The sequence below is a fragment of the Populus euphratica genome, unplaced genomic scaffold (genome assembly GCF_000495115.2).
Source record: "Populus euphratica unplaced genomic scaffold, PopEup_1.0 scaffold173.1, whole genome shotgun sequence".
NCBI lineage: Eukaryota > Viridiplantae > Streptophyta > Magnoliopsida > Malpighiales > Salicaceae > Populus > Populus euphratica.
Window position 1 is genome coordinate 213,419 of NW_011499951.1, and position 11,317 is coordinate 224,735.

An 11,317-nucleotide genomic window follows, 5' to 3' on the forward strand; every position below is an offset into this window, starting at 1 on the left:
TTTGTATTCAAACCACAAGTAAAGAAAAGTAAAGAATTCCTATATTATTTTTGTATTCAAAACACAAGTAAAGAAAAGTAAAGAATTTATGCTTTTCAGATATTATTCAAGTTAATTGCATTGTTTCACTAAACAGTGTAATCAGCATGAATAATGCTACATTGTTCCAGTTGGACAAGTTCTGACCGGACCGGGTCTAGTTCAAAACTCAACAGACATTGAACCTAGCACGACTAGTAAAATAAAAATAAAAATTATTTTTAATTTTTTAATTGTATTTTATTTAAAAAATTAGTATTTAACATTATTCAATAACACTATATAAATTAAATAGAGATTGCTTGATGATGTGGTATTTGTAAAATTTGATTGCAATTCCAATTTTGTTCCTGATTATATTTTACTTGACGTTATTGCGCTCTTAAAAAATTTATGAAAACTATAATCCTTGTTAAATGTATTTCATACATGATAGAATTGTAGATAGTTTGATGGAACAATACAAAATATTTTATATGGAGTATTATTTATTTCATGATGTAATAACAATAATTAAATCTACGATACTTAAATTAAAAACCATCAATATATATATATTATTTTATAACTTCAATTTGAAAAGCATTTTTTTAACCAAATATATTAAACTATTTTGAAATTCTACTTCTTTTGTTATCGACGAAAGCCTTTTTTAAGTTCTTCTCATCAATAAAAAAAAAAAAAAAGCAGCGCTGACAGGCGCTACCACGCTTGGAGACATTGATTTCAAAGGATAAATCGAAAAAATCAATATCGCAAGATCGGTTGTTTAGCCTATTGATTCACTGGAGGAAAGGCAGTTCAACGCTTTTCGAGGGAAAAGCAGGAACAACTCACGCACGGCACTAGAGGCAAGGAACTTTCCAAATATATTTCATACCTAATAAAATTATAAATAATTTAATAAAATAATAAAAAATATTTTATATAAAATATTATTTATTTCGTAATATAATAATAATAGTTAAATTTATAATATTTAAATTAAAAACTATCAATATTAATATATATATTTTTAAAATTATTTTATAACCTCAATTTCAAAAACATTATTAACCAAATACATTAAAATATATTTTGTTCAACTTCAATTTCAACCAGAATTTTAACCAAACATATATAAATACCAAATTAACTTCAATTAAAAATACTTTTTATAAAATAATTTTTTTAAAATTATAATCACAAGAGCTACCACACAATATTACACAATATTAAATGCAAGAGTAACTTGGGTTGAGCTCTCTACAGAAAAAAAGATGATTTTAGATGTAAACATCAAGTTGATCATCGCCAGTTAACAATGGCGAGGGCTTCCAAATTATTCCAGAACAGTCACAATTCATATAAAATAGCCAACAAGGAAGATCCATACAGGCTAAGCTTGCGGAGCATAACTAAACTTCTCAAGATTCTTGATCATACGTTCAATCGATCACAACAGATCAATTGGCAGATATTCATTAGTCTAATGCGAGATTCATTTGAAAATTAGAAGTTTCTCCACTGAAAATAAAAGGTACAAAAGTAAAAATTAAGGCATATAAATATACTTCACGTGCCAGTTAAGGTTTCTCAAAATCATTTTGTTATAGTGAACCTGCTCAGTCGAAATCCAAGGGATACCGATTTTAACTGCGAGAAGAAGACTTGCCCAGATTACTTCAAAGTGAAGGTTGGGGTTGGGTAGCTGGATGATGATTACCCCCAAAATATAGATGAGTGAAACAAAAGATCAGGAGATCAAGCAAAAGTTGATAGAATGTTCTTCTTCAGGGTGAATTCATCTGCCTTTGCCGGGCTTATTGACTGCACCATCAACAAAAGAAAATGTCAATTAACAGTCATCAGAATTTCACGTAAGATATGATCAATTAACAGTCATCAGAATTTCACGTAATTACTCAAAACTCATTTTCTACTCATGCAAAAGTTCTTATCATGATCTGTCACCCAAACCTACCAGTTGGAGTACTCTAAAATATCATGAAAGCCCTATGGTATGATTATGTATGATCTTATTATGAATATTGTTCATAATATAGCTGTTTGACCCCCTTTACAAGCATGGCATGCTTCAACTAAGAGAGAATCTAAAAATGTCAAAATATAGCTGTTTGACTCCTTTTACAAACATGGCATGCTTCACATACGATAGACAATCTATCAATCTTACCTTTTCAAGCATACGCTGCAGCCGCTCAATCTCATTCTTGGCATAATCAGCACCTTTCACCATACAAGCCTTGGCAGCCTTCAAATAAATCTTTCCATGCCTATAAACATGGAATAACCTGTGGTTAAGATTTCCATTCACTAGAGATTTAACAAGAATAAAGGAAGTCAATTGCAAAAGACATGACAGCTTTGAGTGATTTTGTAAGGATATCAATACAAGCCAAAATGAATTTTAAACACTAGCTGTGACCATGCCATGAAGTACCTTGCTGTGGAACCCTTGAGTTTCTCAACTTCCTCTTCAATACGGGAAAATACTGCTTTCTTCTCATCATCACCAGCAGCTACAAACTCTTTTACCAAGGCATCTAAACTTTCAACTATACCAGCCTATCAAGTACATAAACATAACACAATTAAAAGATTCGGTCAACAACAACAAAAGGATTAAACTTCCATATTTTGTGATAACTAACCTTGGAGGTCAGTTGTCCTTTACCATCACGACTGGTTCCAGCCTTTTCATTGATGAAAGCAACAAAGTCATCCAGATCTCTCCCACCCTCGTACTCTTCCCCAGCTTTGTTTCCTTTTGGAAAGAACTTCAATGTAGGGAATCCACTTACTCCATACCTGAATGCAGCATAGATCATTAGCATTGTCCGCTCCTAATGTAGAGAACCCTTTTCACAAAAAAAATAATAATTAGCTAACCAGAAAAGTTTGCCCTTACTTTTCAGCTAGATCCCTATATTTGTCAGCATCTAGATTGGCAACCACGACATCTTTCTCAGATTTAAATGCTGCGGCTACCTTTTCATAAGTCTGAAGGAACGAACCAGCAAATTCCAGATCGTCAAATTGTGCAGGAAAGACCCAGATAGAACCATGAACAACAATGGGCGCATGAACATGCACGCACTCACCCACTCATGTGATTTACAAACTTGCCTAGTATTTGGACAAGGTAGCATTATGCCCACTTTTAAGTTGGATGTAATACATCCTTTAACTTAAAACTCTTCAAGGCTATATGTGTCAAACTATTAAAAGCTAAAAAATTAGACCTAAACTCTCTCCCAGATGTATAGTGTTCGATCATCTCTCTCTTTCTCCACCACATCCTTCTTATCTCACATTATGGCTTTTCACATATAACCTTACAGAAAATTAAAAGAACTCTTTCAATAGGCAAAAGAATCACAGAAATAGACACAAGCAACAAAGAACAAAGAGGCGAGAGAGAGAGAAGATAAGTGAAGGGGAGAGAGTTGGCTTTTATTTATTTGTTTATTTAGTGAATTTTACCCTTAAAAAGTTTAAAAAATGACTTCAAGGATGATTTGTATCTAAAAAAAATGGGAACAATGCTAACCTGCCCAGAAAATAAGCAGGTTAGCAAATCACATATTCCTACATACGTGCATGCACACACACAGAGCAAATCACATATTCCTACATACATGCATGCACACACACACACACACACACAAATTATAAAGGGAATGGAAGGAAGAAGGAGCTGTACATACAGGAGCTAGGTTTTTGCAATGGCCACACCTGTAAGAAGTAGAAATTGTAAATCAACAACATATAACACCTTCAAGACTGAGATAAAGGGAGATTTAACAAAAACTCAAGATCACTATGGTTACTAACAGTGGTCAGCATACAAAAGGATGGGAGCTTACCAGGGTGCGTAAAACTCAACCAAAACATCTTTGTTTTCATCCAAGACAATATCATTAAAATTATCAGCAGTTAGCACCACTACACTGGATGGAACTGCCGCTATCTTCACATTTGACCCTGTAAATAACATAGCCCATGAGAAACCTTTAGTGTTTTTTTCCAGTTCACATGATACTGATGGCGAGATTACAGAAGTATTGCTTTTGTAAAACAATTCTTTGAAGATGCAATAAGTCAAAGACTACAGCAGATAGACCAGTTTTATCAGATATGCTTAGGGGAGAAGGGAGGATTGATTTAAAAAAAGAAGAAAAAGCAGTACCTCCTTCATTATTGACAAACTCAGCTAGTGCTTCTGCGGTTCGTGGTCCTTCATACCTATTGTATATAAACCACAAATTCGCATTTCATGTAAAGCATTAAATTTGGACATTCTATCGGCGAAGTTTAATAAAATTCTCACTTTTTAGGTTCGAGCGATCCTTTAGGAAACCATTGAATAGTTGGGTATCCAGAAACCCCATATTTGCTGCATACACCCTTATGCTCATCACAGTCCACCTGCACCACATCATCAACAATTCACAGTGACGAAGTAAGGTGAGGTGTCAATAAATCTCTGACAAAAACAGCAGCTCCTATTTTCCAGCAAGGATCAAAATAGTTATTTGCGTTGACCAATATGAAGAAAAAAAAATGAATAATAATAAGGCTGACCTTTCCGATCAAAACAGCCTTTGCCTTCTTAAAGCTGCTTCCAAGCTTCTCATATTCAGGAGCTAGCTTTTTACAGTGCCCACACCTATGACATTCAAAATTACAATTTCGTACTTCTCACCAAATTCTTGAATGATCCCGCTAAAATTCATTAATCATTTCTTTAACTAATGGCTAATCACATGATCAAGAATCTACAAGTTTCGTAATAATATGAAAAAACTAGATTAATTAAAATAGCAAAATCACAAACAGATCTATGGATCAACCAATCGCGATCATTTCAGCATCTAAAGAACTAATCTCAGCTTAATAAAAACTAGGATGATTTGAGAGATCATCTAAGAATCACTGACCAAGGAGCGTAGAACTCAACGAGCGCGCCTCTGTCTTGACCGACTTCCTTCTCGAAGTTATCTTCTGTTAACACAACAACATCGTCTGCTAAGGCCGAAACGACTAACAAAGCCACGGTGCCAAAGGCGTACCAGATCTGATTATACCTCTCCATTTTCTTCCTCGTTTCTATTTTTCTCTGCTTTTTGTTTCTTGCTCTTAGCTTAAAGGGCATTAAAAGAGGTATTTATATGCCAATTCCTGCAGTAGGATTTTTTAAATGAGAGTTGATAGAGGAAAGGGAACCCCATTTATTTACCATGTACTTTATCTGAGGTGGAATAATTTGATTTGTTGAAATGACGAACCGTAATGTCTTCTTTGAGTTGTACATGGTTGAATTTCTTGTTCTCCTAGGGTGACCTTTTTTTGTTACATGGCAGGGTATGAGAGGTCGAAATGTTCAAATCCACGCACAATATTTTTTTCTTTTCTTTTTACGAAAAATGATGCCGCATTGATTCTGTTTTGAGAAGTACTAGGTCATTGGCCCTCCAACGGAAGAATGCCATCAAAATAACTAGGATTACTAGGGATAAAAAAAAAAAAATTCACAACAAATGATTCAGGTTAATTTATTTTAACTTGTTTAATTTATAATTTAAATTTTATAAAATTAATATAATTTTATAAAATTTAAATTATAAAATTTAATTTTAAATCTATTTAATATTAAAATATAAAATTAAAAAAAATAAAAAACTCAAGATAATCCTCAATATACAAAGTTTGTTTATCTAAATTATAAAATTAAAACAATCTCGTAAAAAATAAATTAAATAATAAATCTGAATCAATCTAGATTATTTTATTAAACCCTTAATTTAAATCATAAAATTAAAATAACTTATAAAATTTAATTTTTAATAAACTCATAATTTTTTTGAAATATAAATTCATAATAACTTCAAATTAAAATAAATCATCAAACTTAATTTCTAATCAACTAATATTAAATAATGACATTGAAAATATTAAGTAAATTAAATTAATCCATTAAACTCAAGATATATATTATAAAATTAAAATAACTTTATAAAAAGTAAATTATAATAAATTATTAAATTTAATCTATAATAAATTAAATATTGAAAAATTAAATTTTAAATTTAATAAATTTTTTTAAAAAACATTATTGTAATGAATAACAGAGGTAACTTAAAAGAAAAAACACCTCATCTTCTAAAAAAGGCTAATCTTAAGGGTCTCGCGATCACTTCCTGTTCAATTTTTTGAAACAGATAGAAAACTTATTTCAACAGGTCGATACAATCTTATGCCCTAAACCATAAGTTAGCGCATACTGGAACGTTAAAAAAATAAAAAACACCCCTAACTTCAACAGGTCGATAAAATCTTATGCCCTGAATATACATATGGATCGAAAAATTGTTTCCCAGCATCTCTGTTAGCAAATGTCAACGCAGCTACAGAAAGAGCTACAAAAAACTCAGGTACACATATTGCCCTCAGAAAATATTGCCATAAGCTTTTGATATAGCAGCCAAAACAAGAATTCTCTAGTTTGTGAACCTCCATCTAATAATGATTTTTTAACTGACCGTACCCTTCTCTCTCCTTTTCAATTTAGAGGATGAATATACCAGAATGTAAAAGCTCTAGTTAGTGTTTATTGCTCGTGCTCGGATGACTTTGAAGGTGCAGTAGCGCATGATACAGATACTCAAGGTCTTCTGCATGCACTTGTGTCAGTGAAATTTGACTCTTTAACTCGTGTATTTTACCACTAACCTCCAACCCCAAGTGCAGCTCAGCATTGTTGTCGTTGTTTGTGACCGCAGCAGTGGGCATTACAGTTTGCAAACAAGCTGACCATTTGCAGGCATCCACAATTGTTTGGTTCAACCTAACAGCACAATGAAGAAATACGCTATTTTGAGCTGTTTGATTTACAAAGATAACATAACAACATCAAGATAAAGTAAATTTCATAACATACACAGGACACAGGAAAGTTGGCCTCAATTTAAATACCTAATCAGATAATATATAGTGAACAAATAGTTTCTTTCCCAATGTTAATTTGAAATCGCATTTTCCATTTCAACTTCAACTTCTTATAACACACCAGAAAAGAAAGTTTATGAGTAGAGGAAATCTCCCTGTGAGGGGGAGACACGATGCGTTATGCACTATTACATAAAATAGTATTGCTCTACAAAGCAAAGTTGTACTTCAACAAAATTAAATCATACATTTAATTGAAACAGTCACTATATAGTCCATTTAAACAGTAGTTTCATACACAACTATTTTGGGAAAAAAAACCATTGTATAGTAGATTAGCTAAGGGCCGAGGCACAAGTTTCAAGAAATATGGGGGCAAATGTCTAAAAAAGGGGGCAAATTTTAACTTCTAAACAAATAAGGGTTGTTATGAATTTTTAGGAAAAACTAAGGGGAGAAATTGCCCTCCTTCTCTTGTCAAGTCCATTATACAATAATAGTTTGGTAGATGCAGCAACTGCAAAAAGCATCAGCATCATCTAAATTTTTCTCTTTAACATAGGGATTTCAGAGGGGAAAAAAGGGAAACAGAGAGGCAGAAAAGGGAAATACTTGAGAAAATATTGAAGGACCCTGAACGAAAGGGGAAATGCTTATAATAACTTCAACTTCAGCCAGATGAAACTAAGGAATTGGTACCCCCTCTAGGAGAAGATACCACGTCCAGTTTAAATAACAAACAGAACAGAAAACATGGCTTTATCTTCATGAAAGTGAGTGTTTCTAACCTTTTTTTTATCTTCTCTATGTCTGATTTGTCCCTTATGCTAAATGAGGCATCCACGATATCTTTATCCCTCACCATCCCCTCCAAAGGACCACATGCCATGCACAACGAGTGAATCAAAGAATCATCAGTTTCTGAGCTAACGTTACTAATTCTTAATGAAACAACATGTAGGACATGTAGAGGAAGAACTGGAAGGTTGAAGTTCTCCAAAGTAATCCTACCAACTGACACTGCTCTATTCCTTGATTCCACACTCTTCAAAACAAAAAATAAAAGTACAATAAATCAATCCTGGTCAAACACTCGTGTAATAAGGAGAAGAGAACTGAGTGAGAAACAGAAACAGGATCGGCTTTGGAATCATATTACATTCATTAACTACCTCAAATTCAATATCACAACAGTCGAGTCCATTTGGAACAGCCCTCATGGAAGCATTTGAGATCTTCCCAAAAGTTGACACTGCCTCTTTCAACCGGCAAAGATGGATAAGAGAAGGTACATTCTCAATAGTAACTGATGTAGAACTTTTGAAGTTGGATGCATTTTTCTTAGCAAGGTTAGAACAAGAGGCATCAGTGTTGTTCTCAGGTTTGAGATGTGGAGTTGAAGCGCAGTTATTCTGTTTCGAGAATGCGTTCACCAAATTCCTGATGCTTTCTGATGGCAAAGATGAAGCTTTTTTGGTACTGACACTATTCTGTTTCTTAAGCGAGGAATTAAGCTGAAGTCAAGTCACACTTGAAACTATTCAATTCAGTACAAACCAAGAGAGAAAGAGAGTCAGTTCTGATGGAAACATACCTTGGAAGTCCAATTATTCTGTTTTGGGGCTGTGCCTGTCAGCTTCTCGATGCTTTCTGGTGGCAAAGATGAAGGTTTTTTAGTACTGATACTTCTCTGCTTCTTGAGCAAGGAATTAAGCTCAAGTCAAGTCACACTCGAAATTATTCAATCCAGTACAAATAGAGAGAGAAAAAGTCAGTTCTGCAGAAACATACCTTGAAAGTTTCAGGTTTCTCTGTCATCAACATGGGAAATGTACCAACACTTTGTTCCACAGGCAGGCCCAACTCTGAGAAATCATCTTCTTCACCAGCACAGCTGTGTGTAGACCTAGTCAGACTTTCAATCCTCTCTAACTGAAAACTGGCGAATGGTCGAGCAGCAAAACATCTACCATCCACAGACCACTATAAATTCTCTAAATAATGAACAATCTTATTAACAGGTATGCAGAAATCCATGCCCAATCTGCTGCACAGTTGAGCTCCTAATAAATTTCAAAGTATAAGCAGGCCCCAAGTTATCACTAAGATATCATGAATTTTCAGTTATCCAAAATCTATAGACTCGCGATACAGTGGCTGCTACTGTCCCAATTCAGATACAGAGGAAATTTTGCCTTTAAGCTGAATCTACATTAAATTCCCTAATCGATATAAAGATTGTTTCAGAACACTGAAGCTGAATCAACCACGACGAAGATACACAAATTCGTTCAGAATTCTGATAATTAAACAATTGAGAAAGCTAAAACCCTGATGGAATGAGTGGGTTCAGTAACAATATAACCAAACAATTAGAAAATGTGTTTAGAGAAATTACCTGTCAAGCAAAGTGGAGCTTTTTGTAAGAGGATTTAAGCCGTATTCACCTGCGAAATAAATTCAATTAAGATCAAGTTAAGTAATTGTTCTCCCTATTTCAAAACACAGGGTTAGGGTTTTGTAAGGAAGAGCTATTACCAGTGAATAAAGGGAGTAGAGTAGCTCGGAATCTACTCTTCATCATTTTTCACAGACTGGTGAGGGAACCAGGAGGGATCCAGTGATTGGTAGCTTAGACGATGAAGGTAACGGCAACGTCTTGGCTTTCTCCCAGCTCTAGCGGCATTTGCTTTTGAACCGACCCCGTATGGTTAATTAATGATTTTTGTATGCCGAGAATAGTTTTTTTTTTTAATGCAAAATAATTTTTTTATAATGTTTAATAATATATAAAAAAGTTAAAAAATATTTTTTTATTATATTATGAAAAATAAATTAAAAATAACTTTTAAAATTTTAAATTTATTAAAAGAATAGGGATTAAAATTATAGATAAAAAATTTAAAGAAAAATAGAATTCAAATTCAAATTTTAATACTATAAATTATTTTAAATAAAATAAATAATAAAATAAATTTAAATTTTTATTTGTTGGGTATGAAAATAATTTATAAATATAGTACAAGTAAGTAATAAATATCCAAATTTCTCTCAAGTCCTAATTCCAATATGATCTCATTGCACCATTAGCCGGCCCATTCTCCTCTTGAAAGAAATTATTTTTCAAATACAACAGGTCAGTATCATCTCCTGAATTAGCAAATTAGAGGAAAGATTTTTTTTTTGTGCAGAATAACAAGAGGCAAGTTATTCTCTCTAAATATGAGATTCTAGTTATAAATATCTAAAAAAAAACATTATTAGAATTGAGAACTATTAAAAGAAAAAATATCAAATATCTAGAGATTTTTTTTATATATTATATAGATGATCGACCGTAAATATAATTAAAAATTATTTGATTATTTTTCTTCAAAGAAGTGATATAATCAACTTGAATTCAAAATCTCAGTGTATGATTGAATTCCTTTATAGGATTGTCTCTTACCAACTAAAAAAATTTGATTATTTTGAAGTTTTCAACTAGTTATTAAAAAAACTAACAATTTTAAAATAAATATTAGTTTATTCTAAAATAAATATTAGCTTATTTAAAGATCAAATACTGAATTAGTTATATTTTAAAAAAAATAGACATTACTTTAACTATTTTTTTATATAAAATGCTATCGTTGTCCATGTTTTTTTTAAATTATTCAATAACATAAAATTTTGAGTTTATTTATAATTTATTTATTTAAAACTTGACATCAATCCTTAAAAATTAAAGACACGTCGAAAATGAATGTTATTCCCAAAAATTAAAGATTTTATTAATTTAAATTTTTAATAAAATCTTTATATTAATTTCTAAAAATAAAAGATTTTGTAAATTTTTAAAATATAAAAAAAATTAATTCGTACCAATAGGACATTGTGTTGGAAAAAGATTCTTTTATTAAATTGTTACATTAATCTCTAGGAGATTTTGTCAAAAACAAAAATTCTAGCAATTTTGAGATTTTGTCAAAAACAAAAATTCTAGCCATTTTTTTATGTATTGTGTTTTTTAATATAAGTTAAGTCCTAAACTTGTTATAAAACCTCACGTAAGCATGTAATATATATATATATTTTGTGAAAATACTAAGACAAATTAAAAATATATATATATATATATATTATTTTTTGTGAAAATACTAAGACAAATTATAAAAAGGCTAATTTTTTAGAACAGCCACTCGGACAAGCACCAACTTCACACCCAAAACTTGACTTTATGCACACAAATGACAAATAGTAAGCCTGGGCATGTGCATAGCTTGAAGATACATCATGAAATCGGCATGCTATGTGATTTATATACAGAGGAAATAGAACCGAAGGA

The 11,317-nt window shown here is 32.0% G+C and overlaps 2 protein-coding genes across 12 annotated transcripts; both read right to left on the reverse strand.

Annotated features, from left to right (window-relative positions):
- Positions 1-1,389: 1,389 nt before the first annotated feature.
- On the reverse strand, positions 1,390-5,219 carry LOC105137956 (probable protein disulfide-isomerase A6). The gene is made up of 11 exons (XM_011043910.1): positions 4,983-5,219; positions 4,627-4,711; positions 4,373-4,470; positions 4,232-4,287; positions 3,909-4,026; positions 3,750-3,777; positions 2,951-3,042; positions 2,694-2,850; positions 2,483-2,607; positions 2,216-2,315; positions 1,390-1,848 (listed from the first exon to the last, which is right to left on the reverse strand). The coding sequence occupies exons 1-11, from the start codon at positions 5,195-5,197 to the stop codon at positions 1,783-1,785; spliced, it is 1,140 nt and encodes a 379-aa protein (XP_011042212.1). The 5' UTR covers positions 5,198-5,219; the 3' UTR covers positions 1,390-1,782.
- A 1,137-nt stretch (positions 5,220-6,356) lies between these two features.
- LOC105137957 (sucrose-phosphatase-like protein) lies at positions 6,357-9,691 on the reverse strand. Of its 11 annotated transcripts, none has more exons than XM_011043921.1 (7): positions 9,529-9,691; positions 9,389-9,437; positions 8,782-8,884; positions 8,585-8,686; positions 8,163-8,504; positions 7,779-8,035; positions 6,357-6,889 (listed from the first exon to the last, which is right to left on the reverse strand). In XM_011043921.1, exons 1-7 carry the CDS (start codon positions 9,572-9,574, stop codon positions 6,646-6,648), a joined length of 1,143 nt encoding a protein of 380 aa, XP_011042223.1. In that variant the 5' UTR covers positions 9,575-9,691; the 3' UTR covers positions 6,357-6,645. The 11 variants fall into 11 exon arrangements, with proteins under 11 accessions (XP_011042223.1, XP_011042218.1, XP_011042215.1 ...); XM_011043916.1 differs by having other exon boundaries at positions 8,585-8,680; positions 8,782-8,956; XM_011043913.1 differs by having other exon boundaries at positions 8,782-8,956.
- Between the last annotated feature and the right edge of the window lie 1,626 nt (positions 9,692-11,317).

Excerpts from the sequence above, each read along its gene's own strand:
- LOC105137956 (XM_011043910.1), bottom strand. The coding sequence starts at position 5,197 with ATGCCCTTTAAGCTAAGAGCAAGAAACAAAAAGCAGAGAAAAATAGAA. Across the intron at positions 3,043-3,749 it reads ATTGCAAAAACCTAGCTCCT|ACTTATGAAAAGGTAGCCGC; the intron begins GTATGTACAGCT and ends TCGTTCCTTCAG. Across the intron at positions 2,608-2,693 it reads AAGGACAACTGACCTCCAAG|GCTGGTATAGTTGAAAGTTT; the intron begins GTTAGTTATCAC and ends TGTACTTGATAG.
- LOC105137957 (XM_011043912.1), bottom strand. The coding sequence starts at position 9,574 with ATGATGAAGAGTAGATTCCGAGCTACTCTACTCCCTTTATTCACTG. Across the intron at positions 8,957-9,388 it reads AGCTCCACTTTGCTTGACAG|ATGTTTTGCTGCTCGACCAT; the intron begins GTAATTTCTCTA and ends TGTGGATGGTAG. Across the intron at positions 8,036-8,162 it reads GTTGTGATATTGAATTTGAG|AGTGTGGAATCAAGGAATAG; the intron begins GTAGTTAATGAA and ends TTTGTTTTGAAG.